The sequence below is a fragment of the Antechinus flavipes genome, chromosome 2 (genome assembly GCF_016432865.1).
Source record: "Antechinus flavipes isolate AdamAnt ecotype Samford, QLD, Australia chromosome 2, AdamAnt_v2, whole genome shotgun sequence".
NCBI lineage: Eukaryota > Metazoa > Chordata > Mammalia > Dasyuromorphia > Dasyuridae > Antechinus > Antechinus flavipes.
Window position 1 is genome coordinate 467052719 of NC_067399.1, and position 17016 is coordinate 467069734.

General features: G+C 43.5%; 1 protein-coding gene across 2 annotated transcripts in view; it reads right to left on the reverse strand.

The window, feature by feature from the left end:
* Positions 1–16101: 16101 nt before the first annotated feature.
* Positions 16102–17016, reverse strand: part of NR6A1 (nuclear receptor subfamily 6 group A member 1) — a 246719-nt gene continuing 245804 nt past the window's right edge. For both annotated transcript variants that reach the window (XM_051979625.1, XM_051979623.1), the window contains exon 10: positions 16102–16426. In XM_051979625.1, the coding sequence (XP_051835585.1) occupies positions 16338–16426 (89 nt within the window). In that variant the 3' untranslated portion in view covers positions 16102–16337. The remainder of the gene's footprint in view (positions 16427–17016) is intronic.

Genomic DNA, 17016 nt, shown 5'->3' on the forward strand with positions numbered 1-17016 from the left:
CTGGGTCGGGCCCTTCTCTTCCCTGAGGCACGTTTCTGGAGCGTGCTGGCCCCAGCTGTGGCCCCACTACCGTGGGCGGCTTATCTCATGGCCTCCCCCCAGGTCTGCCCACACCCCCACTGGAATGGGACTCCCTTGGGGTGACCCAGCCTGGCCTCACAAATTCCTCCACTGAGGCGGGGGCTGCCCCCCCAAAGACTTCTTTTGCCTTTCTCTAATCCCATTCTTCTCTGAGTGTCCTCCTGTATCATCTCTCTCTGTCTCTGTCTCTCTTTCCTTCTCTCTCTGTCTCTTCTATCTGTCTCTTTCTCTCTCTCTCCGTCTGTCTCTGTCTCTCTTTCCCTCTCTCTCTGTCTCCTCTGTCTGTCTCTGTCTTTGTCTCTCTCTCTCTCTGTCTCCTCTATCTCTGTCTCTGTCTCTCTCTCCATCTGTCTCTGTCTCTCTTTCCCTCTCTGTCTCCTCTGTCTGCCTCTTTGTCTCTCTCTCTCTCTCTCCATCTGTCTCTGTCTCTCTGTCTCCTCTGTCTGTCTCTGTCTTTGTCTCTCTCTCTCTCTGTGTTTCCTCTGTCTGCCTCTTTGTCTCTCTCTCTCCATCTGTCTCTGTCTCTCTTTCCCTCTCTCTCTGTCTCCTCTGTCTCTGTCTTTGTCTCTCTCTCTGTCTGTCTCTGTCTCTCTCTCTCTCCATCTGTCTCTGTCTCTCTTTCACTCTCTCTCTGTCTCCTGTCTGTCTCTCCGTCTGTCTCTGTCTCCTCTATCTCTGTTTCTGTCTCTGTCTCTCTCTGTCTGTGTCTCCTCTATCTCTGTGTGTCTGTGTCTCTCTCTGTCTCCTCTATCTCTATCTGTCTGTGTGTCTGTGTGTCTCTCTGTCTCCTCTGTCTGTCTGTCTTTCTCTCTCTCTCTCTGTCTCCTCTATCTCTGTCTGTCTCTGTCTGTCTCTCCATCTGTCTCTGTCTCTCTTTCTCTCTCTCTGTCTGTCTGTGTGTCTGTCTCCTCTGTCTGTCTCTGTCTTTCTCTCTCTCTCTCTGTCTCCTCTATCTCTGTCTGTCTCTGTCTGTCTCTCTCTCCATCTGTCTCTCTCTTTCACTCTCTCTCTCTGTCTCCTGTCTCTTTGTCTCTCTCTGTCTCCTCTATCTCTGTTTCTGTCTCTGTCTTTGTCTCTCTCTGTCTCTGTCTCTCTCTGTCTCTGTCTCCTCTATCTCTGTGTGTCTGTGTGTCTGTGTGTCTCTCTGTCTCCTGTCTCTGTCTGTCTGTCTGTCTCTTTCTCTCACTGTTTGCTGCCCTTTCTTCATATCTGTCTTTAACTGTTTCCTTCTCTTTCTTGCCTAGCTCTTTGTTTCTGCCTCAGTTTCTCCATACTGTTCAAGATTTCTGCTTCTCCATGTCTGTTTGTCTGACAAACTGTTTTTCTGTCTCTCAGTGTGACGTTCTTTTCCTTCTGGTTTTCTACTACAATCCAGGACCTCAAAGTGTCTTAAACAGGGGGTGTGCAGGGTAAACCATCCCAGCAATGGGAGTCTGTGAATTACTTATCCCTTTCCTCACATTTTGTTTTGTTTGCCAGTTAGGAGAAATATAGGCTTTAGGCAAGTACTTCTCTCTCCCAGACTGCAGGGGGTCCAGGCGCCCAACTTCACAGGGAGGGGGATCCTGGTGGAGCCGTGTGTGCCCTTGAGGCCGGGGCGAAGGCCAGGGAACTAGCAATGATGGAACAACTGCTGTCGCCCGGACAGGCAGGGGCCTTGGGTAGGTAATGGATGTTCTGGCCCCGATGACACCGGGAACCAGAGAGATGCGGGCCTGGCCGCTGACGTGGGAGATCCGCCTGACATGGCCCGGCCCACTCCAGCTCCGGAGAAATGATCTCCGCCTCTGAGGGACACAGCAGGTGAGGGCCCCAGAGGCCCAAGGCGGGCAGACCCAGGGCCTCGTGGGGGGCTCCAGAGACGAAGGGGCCACAGACTCCCGGTCAGGACAATATGCAGAGAGACAGAAGGAGAGCCAAGCTGGTACAGGAAAAGGAACTCAGTCAGTCCACAGGCACACATTTAGCTCCTGTGTGCCAAGCACTGTGCTGTGTGCTGGAGAAACAAAGACAAACATGAAAGGCCTTGGCTCAAGAACTGCCCTTCTAAAGGGAGCCAACACAGGCATACTCAGACACATTCAGGACAAATCCAAGCTCCGTTCACCAAGGTAGCTGAGGGGCTGGGGCAGGAGGGAGGCGACACAAAGAGAGCCTGAGACGGAGACAGAGGAGCATGGGTTTTAGGAGCTGGGGCAGTCTCCCCCAACACCCTCGTTCTGAAAACGAGAGAACTGAGGCAGAAAGACGATAGTCACACAGAGACAGGATTTGAATTCAGGGCCCCTGGAAGCCGGATCTAGGGTTCTTATCAACAACAGCTGCTTCCTGTGATGCTGAGCCATGTCCCCCTCTAGGCTGAGCCCAGAGCAGGCAGCCAGGCCATGGGATGCTACCCCCCTCCCAGGGCCTCAGGGTAGTGGGGCAGAATCTGCATCAAGCCCCTGAGCATGACCAGGAAGCAGGGTAATAAGCTCTGAAAGCTCCATCTTTCTTTCTCCTTCTCCCCAACCCTTCCCCAGATACTGGGGCAGCCATGGAGGAGGAGAAGTGAAAGGAACCCGTCTTCCCACCTCCCTCCTGGCCAGGCCCGAGAAGCTCAGCTTGTGGTGGGGCTTCCTGTTTGCCGGAAGCTGGCCCTCTTTGCAGGCCTGAGAAGCGGCAAACCCGGGCCAAGAGGATGGTGGCAGCACCCGGGCCTTCCGGGAAATTCCGCCAAGTGCCCCCTGCACCCTCCCCTGCTCTTAAAAATAGCTACTTTTCTGTGGCCCCTGCTCAAAATGGCCAGTGCTGAAGTGGCCAATGGGAACTTCCTGTGCAGGCTGGTCCCTCGGGGACAGGGCTGGGCCTGCTCCAGGCAGCTGAGGACACAGTTTTCTTCAGGGGGAAATAGTGGAGGAAGCGGGAGAGAGTGCTTCTCACACCGGGGAAACTTTGGGCCCAGGCAGAAAAGACAGCAGGGTGCTGGGCCTTTCCCAGAAATCATCGTGGCTGCCCCCCGTTCCAACAGAGCCAGACCCTAAACCAACCTCAGAGGCACGGGCAGGTCCAACTGCTTCTGGTGCCGTCTGCGATTCAGCCTCTTCCTAGAGCTCTGAGACATCAGGAGCATCTCAGTCCAAGGGTGGGGAACCTTCTTTCTGCCGAGAATCATTTGGATGTTTATAACACCACTCACGGGCCATACAGAACTCAAGCAGCGGGAGGCGGTTGTACCTGGCGGTCGCCCACAGTTGCCTCAGCAAATGCTTTTGCAGGTGTCCTTGTGTCAGACATTACCTACCTCTGTTCTATTCTATTCCAACTCCAGCAAAACTAAGTGATTTGTCTTACCTAGTCACCGAGGTAGTAGGTGTCAATGGCAGAAACTGAAGAAGTGACTCATTATCTCATAGAAACTATGAACCCTAATATTTTAAAACCTAACATAGATTGTTAGCAGGGGGAGGGTCCTTGGAATACAGATCATGGGAAAAAGAAATAGGCTTCAGAAATCACGGCCACACAGACACACGCTGTCTCATACGTTTTATCCAAGGGGCCTCAAGAAGAACTTGAACAGGAGCAATGGCAGGAGATGCAGGTCGCCTGGTGAGGTCAGTTTTTATTGATCCATTGCTTCCCTTTGCTATGAGAAAATGCATCTTCATGGCTAACCCTAAGTAGCTTCTGTGATCTGGAAACTGAACTCAACCACAAGGACCTAGGAATCCGATTTGGGAAAAGAAGGGGAGATTTCCCACCTAAGAGCAGTTCTGGGATCTGTCAAGGATGGCCTAGAGCTGGCAGAAGGAGCTGTTGGAGAAGGGTAGAGGGTGCAGTAGTAGCCATGGTGAGGCCTTCTACATGGACCTGGTTACCAAGGAAACGTTTCTCAGGGAGCCCCTAGGCTCAGCTCCCCTCACTTCTCCTCACAGGTTGGTCCTTGTGAGCCGGGCCCCCCTGCTGACCCAAAGTCCTTCATGGGCAAGGCCAAGAGTAGATGGCTGCTGGCCAGTGTGTTAGAAACCTATGAAGGGGAGGACTCAGTATTCCAGGTATGTTCCTCCTTAAGCTTCAGGGTTCCTCCTGGAAAACAATGTGGCAGACTAGGGAACCCTTTTAGTCTCTAATAATCTATGTTGAGAGGCAAACTGACATAGTGGTCAGGTGCTGGGGTGGAGAGGGTTTTTGCTAGACATGAGGAAGAGCAGAGCTCAAATCTTGTTTCTGTCCCTAATCTGTGAACAAGGGTTATAACTGATCTTTCTGAGCCTCCAGCTTCTCATCTGTAAAATGGAAATACTTCTCTTGCAGGGTTGCTTTAAGGCTTAAAGGAGACTTTAATTAAGTAAAGTGCCTTTTAATTTAAAAGCACTAAATCAAGTTAAGTTGTTATTCTATGAACACTTCCTAATGTGGGGGGGTTTTCCATCATTACTGTATTATGTGGTCACGTTCCCTTCTACTTCCACAATCATATAGTCAAAAGCAGTGATATCCACTTCAAAAGGAAATGAGAACCACTAAATGGTACCTAAAGTTCAGAAAAAACACATATTAACTTCATTTATGTTTCATTGTAGGAGCAGCTAGGTGGGAATCAGGAAGGATCATCTGAGTTCAAATCTTGCTTCAGACACTTACAAGCTATATGCCTGGGAAAGTCTGCCTCAGTTTTCTCATCTATAAAATGAGCTGGAGAAGGAAAATGGCAAACCACTCCAGTATCTTTGCCAAGAAAACCCCAAGTCAGGTCAAGAAGAGTCAGACACAATTGAACAATATATTTTATTGTATTTTTATTTGTTAAAATTCCCAGTTACATTTTAATCTGGTTTACAGCTGCACTAGGAGTTTTGGGAAATGTTTTTGAAAACTCTGGTTTAAGATCTGTTCTAGATCTAACATAGTTAAGTTCCATCTAGTTTTAACATTCTCTGAGTCTTTATGAAGGTGATGTCTCATTCCTTCCCTATACTTTGATTCTGGCCTCAATCTTCTCATCATCCTCACTGTAACAGTCCCAATCTTAAATGTGTCTCACTGACAGAAGCAATTGTTTGTATTCCTAAAACTCTTCTGATTCAGGCCAAGGTAGACATGAATTATCCCTATACTTAGCATCTTGTCCCACAAGGGAGTCCAGCCAGTCCCCCAGACACCTCCACATAGTGGGGTCTCCTCACCAGGTACTTCTTTGGGCTCAACCCTAAGATCAGAACAGGGAAGTCATTTTGGACCTCAGTAAAAGGGCAAACAGGGTTTGTACCATATCACTGCTTACTCAGTAGACTCATTTTGCAGGGTTGACCTTATGGAATAATTGTAAAAGGGGGGATGAGTAAGAGCTAGACTAATACAAGAACAGAATGTCCTAACTTCCTGTGTCCTAAGGTCTGCTTTAGTTCTGACATTCTATGTTTTAAATTCTAGTATTCTTTCATAATAGTGTTGTATTATTCTATATTCTATAGTCCATTCCAGTTCTGAACTCCTTTATTCAAAAAAATGACAAATATTTAAGTGCTGTCTGCCAATCACTGGTACCAAGGCATAAGAATGTAAAGACAAAATCCAAACAATCACTTCCTTCAAGTTTTCAAAATCTTAGAATAAGTAACATGTAAACATATGTTGACTTCTGAGGCACTAGAGCAACTTGGGGAATACCAAGAAGTCCCAGATAGTTGGAATTTGAATCAAGCTTTAAAGGAAATTAGTGATTCTAAGAGACAAAAGGAAGAAGTGAATTCAAAGTATAGAATGATCTAAGGAAATAGTCTGGGCAAAGGCATGGAGAAGAGGGATGGAAGTGTTATGTGTAAGGAATAGCAAGAAGTCCAGTTTAGCCAGACTGTAGAAGTCAGTTTGTGAAGGGTCTTACATTTCAAAAGTAATTTTTATTCTATCCTAGAGGCAATAAGGAACACTGGAATTTTTTGAGTAGAATACTGACTAGGTCAGATTGGTTCTTTAGGAATGTGTTTGCAGCCAGGTAGAGGATGAATTGGGAGAGGGGAGACTTGAGGGAGGGGAAAAAATTAGGGCGCTATTGCAACAGTCCAAGAAGTGATGAAGACCTGAACTAGGAGGGTGACTGAGCAGGAAGGAGAAATGTTGTGGAGGTGTGTTGACAAGACTTGTGAATTAATTGGACATGAAGGATGAGAAAGAAGAGACAGGGAATGACTCAAAGGTTATAAGCTGGAGTAAAAAAAAAAAAAAAAAAGGCAAGGTGGTGTATATACAGGAATACAGGTGTTTAGAAGAGCCATAGTTTTTTGTTTGTTCTTTTGGGAGGATAAATTATTTTGAATGTGGAGTTTGAGATAACCATGGGACATCCAGGTAGAACTGTTCATTGGGCAATTGGTATTGTAAATGAGATCTTGAGACATTAAAGTTACTTACAGACATTCTATCTTTAAAGTCCCTTATAATTCTAACATTCTTTGTTATCACATTCTATCTCCAAAAGTTCCTTCTAGCTTGAAATTCTAGAATGTCATGAAATCATTTGTGGAAAACATTGCCCACTAAGCAGAAGAATTCTTCCATTATTAGATAGATACTGTAAACATGAAAATTTACAATTATCCCATAAGGTCAACCCTGCATGATCCTGCTAAGTTTCTGACTAACTAAGCAGTGATATGGTACAAACCCTATTTGTCCAATGTCCAATCGAGCCAGGAGCAACCCCTATGTTGTTCTTAGCCTGATAGCAGGGGCTGTTCATTATTTCCCTGACATGGCAGTTGAAATGGAGTACCAAGACTGGAGACAAGATCTAGATTCAAATCCTGTCTTTGAAGCTTAATAGCTGCAGGAGTCTGAGCAAGTCACTGAACACCTAATCTGCAAAACAAAAAGGTTTTTCTACGAAGTGCCTTACAATTCTAAATAAATCTATGATTCTACGATGTACAGTGTCAATGTTGTGAAAAAGATGAAGGAAAATTCACTCCAATATACACACATATATGCATAGGTACACTATATACATACATACACATATTAAAGAGCACTGTACATACTATACATAATGTACTAAATCACCTGCTAAAGAATGCTCAACATAAAGTAGGGAGAGTAATGATAGTTCTCTGGTTTTCTCAAACTAGAGAGATAGTAGAATGAAAATAATGGAACACTTGGAGTATTGGCTCTATCCATGAACAAGTTCCTTCCTTCCCACTTCTGAACTTCATATATAATGTCCCAGGTTATGAAATTGAGGGTGGGAGTATCAGAGATACACAGGCCCACAAATCATGAGTTTTTATACCTTTATATAAGGTAAATACCTTTATTTACCTATTTCACATGGTTGTTGTGAGGGAAAAACCTTGTTACTCGAAGAGCTATAGTTATAACTACTTAGTGCAGTGTAGGGACATGAGTTGTACAAACTTAAAAGCAGACTTCTCTTTATAGGATGATATGTAGATCTATTTTCTCTCCCGAGGGGGGAAAAAAAAAGAGGCTTTCCTTGCTCCTACTGGATTCTATGGAGTCAACATTCATTCTTGTATGAAAACTTCCACTTTGTACAATGCCTGCCAAAATGTGGGCTAAGAATACTGGTATATGGGGAGGATCTCAAGCTGAAACAGTATGGTTTACCAGATTTGAGGAATGAGAAAAACTAGGTTCCAGTCTCTGTTCTGTGTGGGCTTGGGCAAATCACTCTGAATCTCAATTTCCTCCTCTGCAAAATGCCAATGTTAGAGTAGATAACTTCTAAGATCATCTCAAGTTCAATTATTTCAGTCCCCTCATATCAGCTAAGAAACTAGCCAGCTATGTGCAGAGTGAGATCAGTGTACCTGTCAGGTTCTCTGCAATGGGACCTCCCAAGGTGAATTTTGGCAGTGATAGGCAGTAGGCAAGAGGTACCAACCTAAAGTAGACATTATTAAATGTGTGTTACAGGAGGCAATTTAAATGTTATACCATGCAGGTACTAGAACAAAATATTAAAACTGGAAGGACCCTTAGACCAAAATACATTAGAGGTATAAAGAACCTAGAAATCATTTAATTTAATTCAATTCCATCACTTTACAGAGAAGCAAAAGAAACCCAGGGAGGGGAGTCCCAGGAAATTACTGTTTGAAGTGCAACTGGACCAAGACATTGCCAATTCTTTCACCACCATATATTGCCTTACTAGTAAATCTGAATATCAAAACATTAAATTTAGTTCAATTTAAAAAATGTCATTGCACTGTGACCTAAGCAAGGTTCTTTCCCTTTCAAGGTTTTGTATTTCTCATATGTGAAATGTAGTTTGAACTCAAATAATCTGAGACCCTTTCCAGATCAAACAATTTATTATATAACCCATATTCTTATATTCTGTATTCTAAGGCCCTTCCAGCTTAAGAATATATGATCCCATACATAAAAGCTTGCTATATATACCTCCCTAAACTTTCCACCCCATCCCATTCCAAAGAAAACAGCTCAGACCAATCTGTGTGCAGAATGATTCACATTTATTAGTTAAAATAGCTAACACTTGCTAAATACTAATTGGTCACATTTCCACAGGTAGTCAATTCACAGAGCAGGGCTGGATAGGGAGGTGGCCAAAGTGGCCATCTGCCTTAGCACCCGCAATGCTAAACAATCGCTTGGTCATAGTCTAAGTGAAATTGGACAAGTTCCCGAAGGTGGGGGTGGGGGTGGGGAGGTCAGCTCTGCACCATGGCACATCACTGGGGTGCGCTCACTGGGAGTTCTGTAGAAGGGATGACCCAGATGCCTTATTTTACATAGGGAACCACCCTGGAAGTGAGGGAACACAGTGCAGCTTCCAAGGAGAGATGACCAACCCAAAGCTGATGATTCAGAGAGCCAGATCCATCCCCAGGGGTGGGCTGCCTGGTCACAAGTCAAGGTGAAGCTAAAATCAAAAGCTAGGGCTGGAGACCAGCAGGGGCGGGGCAGGGGCCAATCCAGACATTTCTCCCCCTGTCGTCACAGTACACAGTGGGAGGGTCCAAGTAAACACACAACAAGTAGGGTCCCGGGTACATTTGCTACAGAAATGGCTTCACAAAAAGCACCCTGTTAGTGCCCAACACTGCAAATGCAGTTGAGGATAGTTTCAATCTGTCTGGCTTCTGCCTGAACATCTGCCCCAGGGCAAGAAAAGGTAGGTTCCTAGACCATAAAAGGGTTAGATACCTTCCCCCACCACCAAGATTTTCTTTCCCAGAGAAGATCTGGGCCCAGTTGCTCTAGGTCCTGGAGTTACAGAAATTCTGGGGAAGGTGGTCTAGGTAGGTGAGGGAGGGAGCAAACAGGATCAGCAAACATCACAACATTTCACCTCCAGAGCAGCAGCACAGGAAAAAAAAAAAAAAATTTCTACCCCCATATTGGATTTCATATCTCCCTTCTTCCCCCCAAAGAAACATGTAAACAAAACCAAAATCACAGTATTCTTTCTCCACACATCCTTAGACATAAGAGGTAGTTTGTTTTATATGGAAATTTGAGTCAATAATGTTATCAACTATTACAAGACATTTTACATAAAGAAAACAATCACATAAGGACCCGGCATAGCTAAGGCTGACTACTGTGACTGGCTTAGAACCAAGGGCGACACTGGTACAGTGCTTTTTTCACAGGCTATGAAGAACTAGGAAAGAAGGGCTATTCCCCACCAGTCTTCATGATTTTGGCTTAGTGTTGATTGGGATGAGAAAGACAGAGATCCTTGAGAGAGATCAATCCCTTCCCAAGGACAAAGGCTGTTTTCCAAATCTCAGATTGAGAAGTAGTATGGTGTAATATAAAGAGTAGTCTGAATACCTGGGTTTGAATCTGTTCTAATACTTGCTGGCTGTATGACCCTGGGTAAGCTTATTTAGTTATCTTGCATTTAAGTCATTTCAAAGAGCACAACAAATGAGTTACTATTTAATAATACCTGCCTTTATGAGGTGGAAAGTCAAGGGAGGAGGCAAAAATGAGAAGAGCTTTCTTTTTACAAATTACCTAAATCAAATCCAAGAGGAGAAACTTAAATCTGTAGGCCATTCTAATTAAAATTTTTCTCTATCATGAGACTTTCCAGGTTAATTTTGGAATTAACCCGGTCTCTCTTAAGGGCTTTGGAATTATTGGATAACTTTGGATCTGACTTTCTGATGCTGTTGGGGATGGGGATATTCTCATCTGTCTTAGTTCAGCTCCCATTGTGTTTGGCTAGAGTTTCCCTGGAAAGGTGGCCAAGCCAGTGCTGGCAGCTTCCCTAACAAAGGTCTTTCTGAGAATCCCAGCTCTAGGAAAAGAAAATAAAACCTGAGTCCTAAAAATAGGTTCACCATATATTTCCATACCTGCCTGGGATTTTTTCCACCATCCCCACATCTTTGACTAGGCATACCTTCAACTTCTTTCCTAGTCTGCTAGTTCATTGGAAAGGTTTCTGAATCTGAAGATTACAAAAAACAAGAGAAATTACATTTCTTTCCCATAAACCCAAGCCACTCCACCTAGAAGGCAGAGGACATGGGATAACTATGGGCTCTTGCTTAGAATAAGTTTGGGAAAATCTAGGTAACCTGTTCTGATCTTGAAGCACCTAAAAAGCCTTGGAAAGAAGCCATCTACTGCAGTCACATCAAGCTGAGGGTTTCTGTGGGTCCTGTATTTAAATACATATATCCCTGAGCTTTTGCCTGTGCCACACTTGACACAGGGCACCCCCAGAAACCCTACAACATGAGGTCCCTGAAATGTCAGCACTGGCCTTCAGTTTCTGCCACTGAGTGCCTCATTCCTCTATCTATTATCCTCTCACAGAGCAGAAAGCCACTTTTCCTCAGACACAGAAACCTCTTTACAGTTGGCTAGCATTGAAACCTCCAGCCAAAATAAAAAGGAAGAAAGAATGAACAATATTGAAGGATGTGGTCCTGAAGGTGAAAGTGAGTAGTATAATTTTATTATTTTTCTTATTTGGGGGTGGGAGTGGAGGTGGAGTTTTAAAAAGTTAATAGAGATAAAAAAAAATTAAAGTTTAAATTTTAAGAAAAAAGTTATTCGGAAGGACTGGTTTCTCAACACAAAACTTAATAAAGTAAAAATGAAGGTGGAAAAATGGCCACCCACACATTTTGCTAGGGGCCCACTCTAGGAAGCCTTGGATCAAAAGTTAGGCCAGCACTGAGTCTGAGTTAAAGACTTGGAACTACTGCTCATCTAATTTAACATAAAGTAATGGCAGCACAGGTTTTGCTAGAAAACAGCAATGACATCCTGATGCACTTAAGGGAAATCTGCAAAATACCTAGGGTTTAACAATTCCTCCCATGGATAATATAGTTTAATTCATAGGTTATGGGAATTCACCTTTGTACAGTCTTTTGATGATAGATTTTTAGGGATAGAAGAGACATTGGAAATCATCTAGTCTATCTTACAGAAAGGCCAATTGACACTAGGAGAGGGTGGGAATGACCTGTGGTAGTAGAATTCAGTCTCAGAACCATAAAATTAGGACTAGAAAGCCCTTGTAACACAGACTAGGCACACAAGAAAAGCTATGATATGTGGCACCTCTAGGATTTGAAGAAGAGATTCTGGCCAATTGGAGGATGGAGTTGGGGTAAGGGCTCTAGCAGGTTAGGTATGTTGATACCTGAGAAGCAGATGGGCCTGACCACTTTTTAAAATCACTTGATTGTTTAAAGCCACCATCCCCCAAGGAAATTAAAAACAAAAAGCCAGGAAACATGAGGTTTTGTAAGGCAGCTCTCTATTTCCTGGGGTTTTAAAGTCCTTGCTTAAGATTGCAGCATTATTATTGGATGGTTCTCAAACTTCATTTGTCAGATTATGAGGGAGTGGGGGTAAAGAGGAATGCCCTCCTGGTCAAGGGCACACCCAGGGGAGAATTTAAGGAGAGTAAATGAAAGGAATGAGACAATAAGGGCCTAGTTATCTGGGAGCGTCAAACCCACACCAATACTCTAGAAGGCAAAAGAGTACCAAAATCAATCTTTCCTATTACCCAGGGAGGATTGAGGGCAAGGGTCATTTAGAAGATTATCAGGAATGCAGTTGTGAATTGGGGGTGGGAGATGGGGAGGGAGGAGCAATGGATGAGTTATCATGAGCCATAGATTTGAGGGTTGGCTAGTTTTTTCACTTCCTCTATGATCTAATGGAGTGGCTTGAATTCTGTGGAAAGAACACTTAATTTGCAATTAAATTCTGAGTTCATAGATAGATTCTCCCTATTAAATTACTGTTTCTTCTTTGAGCCCATTTCCAAAACTACAAACGAAGAAGTACGGATTAGATAATTCTCCTAAGGTCCATCCCAGATCTAAATCTACTGCCCTATGATCTCTCTGGGCCTTAATTTCTCCATTTATAAAATGTACGTGCTATCACTCAGGCCTTAAAGTACTGCAGGGAGGGGACGAATTATTATTCTTTCTTCCCAGGACCAGTTTGGTGCCTAGCCATAAGCAAGATATTAGTTTCTCAAGGGGAGTGTACTCTTGTACTAATCTTTGAAGGGTAAGACTCCTGGTTTGGGTGTGAAAGACACACCTAAGTATCACCTTAGAAGATGGCATTATTAAGGTATGCAACAGCCAGTTTGATACTGGCCAAAGTTGCCCTGAACCAGACACGAAGCATGAGCAATGAAGTTCCAAATCTTAGCTCAGGACAAAGGAAATTAAAAGGAAAAAAATCAGCACAACTCAAGGAAAATGCAGCAAACTGCATTTTCATGCAGCAAATTTTTGTGGCGAGTGATGGCTGTTGATGGCAAAAGGTCTTAAGATGTGGCAGAAGAGAGAGGGATCTGAGACACTCACTGATTTTTTTTCTTCCACTGGCAAAAAGGCTTCCTGCATTATGAGAAGAATGGACACACACACACACACACACACACACACACACACACACACACAAACACACGCACCTCCAACCTTTATATTGTGTCCTTCAAAACCAAATTCACAAATACATCTAGTGGCTGACCTAATGTCTCTACATTGCTAGCTATACTCCTACCTTCTTATCATAATACCTGAGTTTGCAATGCAACACATTCACTTTACCCTGTTTAAAAACACAAGTCTTCAAAGGACTTGGTGCAGAAGACATTAGCGGCTGTCCACAGGTTAGGCTCTAGCTTGGTACTCTTGTCATTTGCTTATACAATTTGCTCCACTCTTCTCCTTTCAGGAATGAAGGGGCCTTTGTTCAAGGAATTTGCTGTAAATCAGCATTTGGCAAAAAAGCATTTGCACAAAAGCAACTCAAGAACCTTTCTCCTCCCTCAAAATGAACAATTTGTTCTGCTAAATATTGCATTATTTGGGCCAGTAAGTTCTTATTGGTTAGAGAGTAAATTTTCTTTGAAATTGCAAGCAGATGGAGCAAAAGCTCAGTTTTACAGAAAAGCAAGGGAAGGAGGGAGGTGAGGTATGGATTTTGGCAAGATCAGCAGCAAAGATTCAACTTAAGCTGTCAGAGCCCACTCATCAGAAGTGATAATCAGAATTGCTAATGGCCCTCTCTTCCTGCTCCAGAAAGGAAAAAAGTAGAGTGTTAACCTGCCTACAAGGAGATCATAGTCGCAAAATTCAAGTCAAGAAAACGGGGAAAGCATTTCGAGCTTAGAAATAAACAAACCAAACAGAAATCTTCCCATGGATAATCAGGTGTGTGCATGTACACATTGTATATACACATATACATTTGTGTTTTCTACTTATGTCCCATTCTGATACTGGGTCCTCAAAGGCTGCCATTAGCATTCAAGCTCTTGTTGGCCTGCGTGTTAAAGACTTCAGAGGTGGGCCCAGAAACAAACTGTGTTCAACTTTGGAATGCCAGGCTAAGTGGCCAGAAGGCTGACTATCAAGAGAGAAACACCTTTGGCTACTGCCACTTATAATACTGTGGAGGCAGGATTCATCCTGATGAAGCGTGGAATCGTGTGTGGATACACACATCCACATACACACAGACATATATACATATGCACATCCACACACACATATTTGTTTACATACATACATACACATTAAAGGTGATACTGAGCCATATGTGCTTACTGGATTTGGAGAACACATGCTATTGGGGAAACTCTAATTTTCCAAACCAGGGAGAAATATAACATTATAGCTCTGCTGGTCCCAGCAGTGGTTATATACCCGTAACATCTCATTCCATTATAAAGGATTCCTTTACAAAGTCCAGGACAGACTACCCAGAAAAGAAGAACAGGTCACCTGGGAAGATTTGCAAGCCTGAGCAAGAGAGCAAACATGGCCTTCTACTGAAAGAGATATACATAAGCCCGTGTTCACACAGAAGAAAGCTTACCCTGAATGTGTATGGAAACTGGGCTAGTTTAAGGCCTGGGACAAATCATCACCCCAGAATCTGCAGGCAGTTTGGGGAGTTCCAAAATCTGTTAGTCCTAGCTCATGGAGGATGTGACCTTTCCTGAAAATTATGAGGTAGTTTAAAGAGTCACAACCTCCCTGGCTAGGGCATTTAGCAGGACAGTTAGTAGGACTATTTGACCCAATTCACAGAACTGTAGAGTTGGAAGGGATCTGAGTATATTTAGCCCACTATAATCTGAAGGGGGAGTCTCCTCCATGGCACCTCCGTATAAGCATCCAATCTGTATAAATAATTGACGAGAATTCACTACCTTAGACAATAATTCATTTGGAGACACATTTTCTTGTCTCAAGTCCAAATGCTTGAAGGAAATGTGGTCCCACCTTTATGTATCTTTTCAACCTCAGTCAGAAGAGTTTTGGAGATTGGCCAGTAAGACTCCAGGCCAGGCCAAGGATGAGGGAGGTTGATGGTTACCTAGGAGAATTCTTATCTGTGCCAGAGGAGGCCTAGTGTCCCATCAAGCAGAATACCCCTAGTATATGGCAGGAGGTCTTGAAGGCATTTAATCAATGTTTGTTGGGTGATCAGGATAATTCCCTGCAAAGCACTCTATTCTTCTCTCTTTTCATTCACTTAGGTAACACTTTACTTTGGTGTCTAGACAACGAATTCCACATGGCCCAAGTGCGGTGTCTGATTTAAATTCTTTTCAGAGTTCTGAACAAAGGAGGTACTTAAATGTTTGTTGTGTAGTACTGCAATGGAATTTGCTGATCATCATCAAGGCAGTGGAATATTCCAAAGCCAAGGAAGGAGTGCCTGTCCCAATAGATCTCCAATCTGGTAGAGAAGGCAAGACTCGGAGAAATTCTTACAATCCTTGAAAAGGTGGCTATTTAAAATGGCCACTGAACAAAAATGCAGAGAAGATTCTGACATTCCTGAACCTGGAGTATCTACTTAGCTTAATTCCCCCCATCTGCTTCTCTGCTCTTTAGCTTCCTCCAATGAAGAGAGAGGAGTTTGGAGTTGGGGAGAACCACTACAATGTGGTGTAGTGACAAGGAGGCTAGATACACAGTCAAGAGGCCCAGGATCTACTATTGCCTTTGCTATCTGATACCTGGATAACCTTTAAAATTTTGGACAACTGTAAGCTGGACCATCATCTGTTGAGGATATTGTCGAAAGAAATATGGTCAATGTATGGGCTGGACTAGATGGTCTCTCAGATTCCTTCCAATTCTAATATTCTGTGACTAGAAGATCTCCAAACTTCAAATCTACTCTACTTATGACGCGATCATTTCAAAGGCCTTCCTTCCCAGAGATGTTTAATATATCAATTTAAAAAATTAACCAACAAAAAAACTCCAACTGACTTCCCCAAGATTGATGGAAGGCATATATTTGCTGGTAGAAAAAGGCAGTTTGCTCTCTAGCTCAAACCTGTGAGGTCTGCTGAGAAAATAAGGGAAAAGTCAGTACTTCAATACCACCTTTTCCTTGAGGTAGTCTTAGTCAACACTATTGAAATAGTTAGCTCCCCCCACCCCCCACCCCTCAAATATAAAGAAGAACAAGACCTAATTAATGACAACATTGTAACATTAAACATTCTCACATTCTGTAAACTGTAAGGAAATGCATCTTTAAATTCATACAGAAGTATGTGCATTGTGTTGAAGGTCATACATTCAACTCTGTCGTGAAATAAATATATAGAAAATGAGTTTAAAAAAAAAACAACAAACAAATAAAAAGATTCATGCTAGAGGGGCAGTGCTCAGCTGCCTCCATCCTGATCTTGGCTCTCCTGTTGAGCCCTGCGCTCCCCCAGGGCAGGGAGCTGGCTGGGGGGTAAGAGGGCCTTATTCCTTGCTCCCACTTGTCTTGCAGGAGTGCAGAACAGCTTTAAAAAGCAGTGGCAGCTGCTCCAGGGGCACGTTCACCATCTTTCCTGGGGGAGGGAAAAGGGAGAGAATGGGTTAATACAAAACTGCAGAGGCTCTCTTCTCCAGGCAGTGTGTTAGAGGAAAGAAGTCACAAAAACACAAGAGGAGGCTGTGAATCTCTAGCAAGTCTTGTGGAAGAGCTCTGAGAGAGCTTGCACTCATTTCTTTGGATTGTTTTGTCAGGGCTGATCATGCCCTTATGATATGGAATTCTAGAGATAGCAGGACTCCGAAAAGAGATCTTCTGTTAGGATATCCCTAGAATTTGGGAGATGGAAGAGTCTTTCAAAGATAGGCTGTTAGAACAGATACAGAATGTTAAGCGATAAAGGATCTCAGACTAAAGAATGCTAGAATACTAAATGCTCAAATTTAGCACATGGAAAGTTATTGATAGAAGAGAACTTGGTACCTTGACTATTAGGGGTTAAGGGGACTTTAGAGATCATCTTATCAATTGCCCTCATTTTACAGATGAGGCAAAGAGGCATAGGAAAAAGCAAGTGACTTGATGACAATCTCGCAGTGGCAAAGCTGGGGCGAAGTGTCTGGTCAATGCCTGAAGAGAAATGAAGGATCAGCAGGGAGAGAAAAA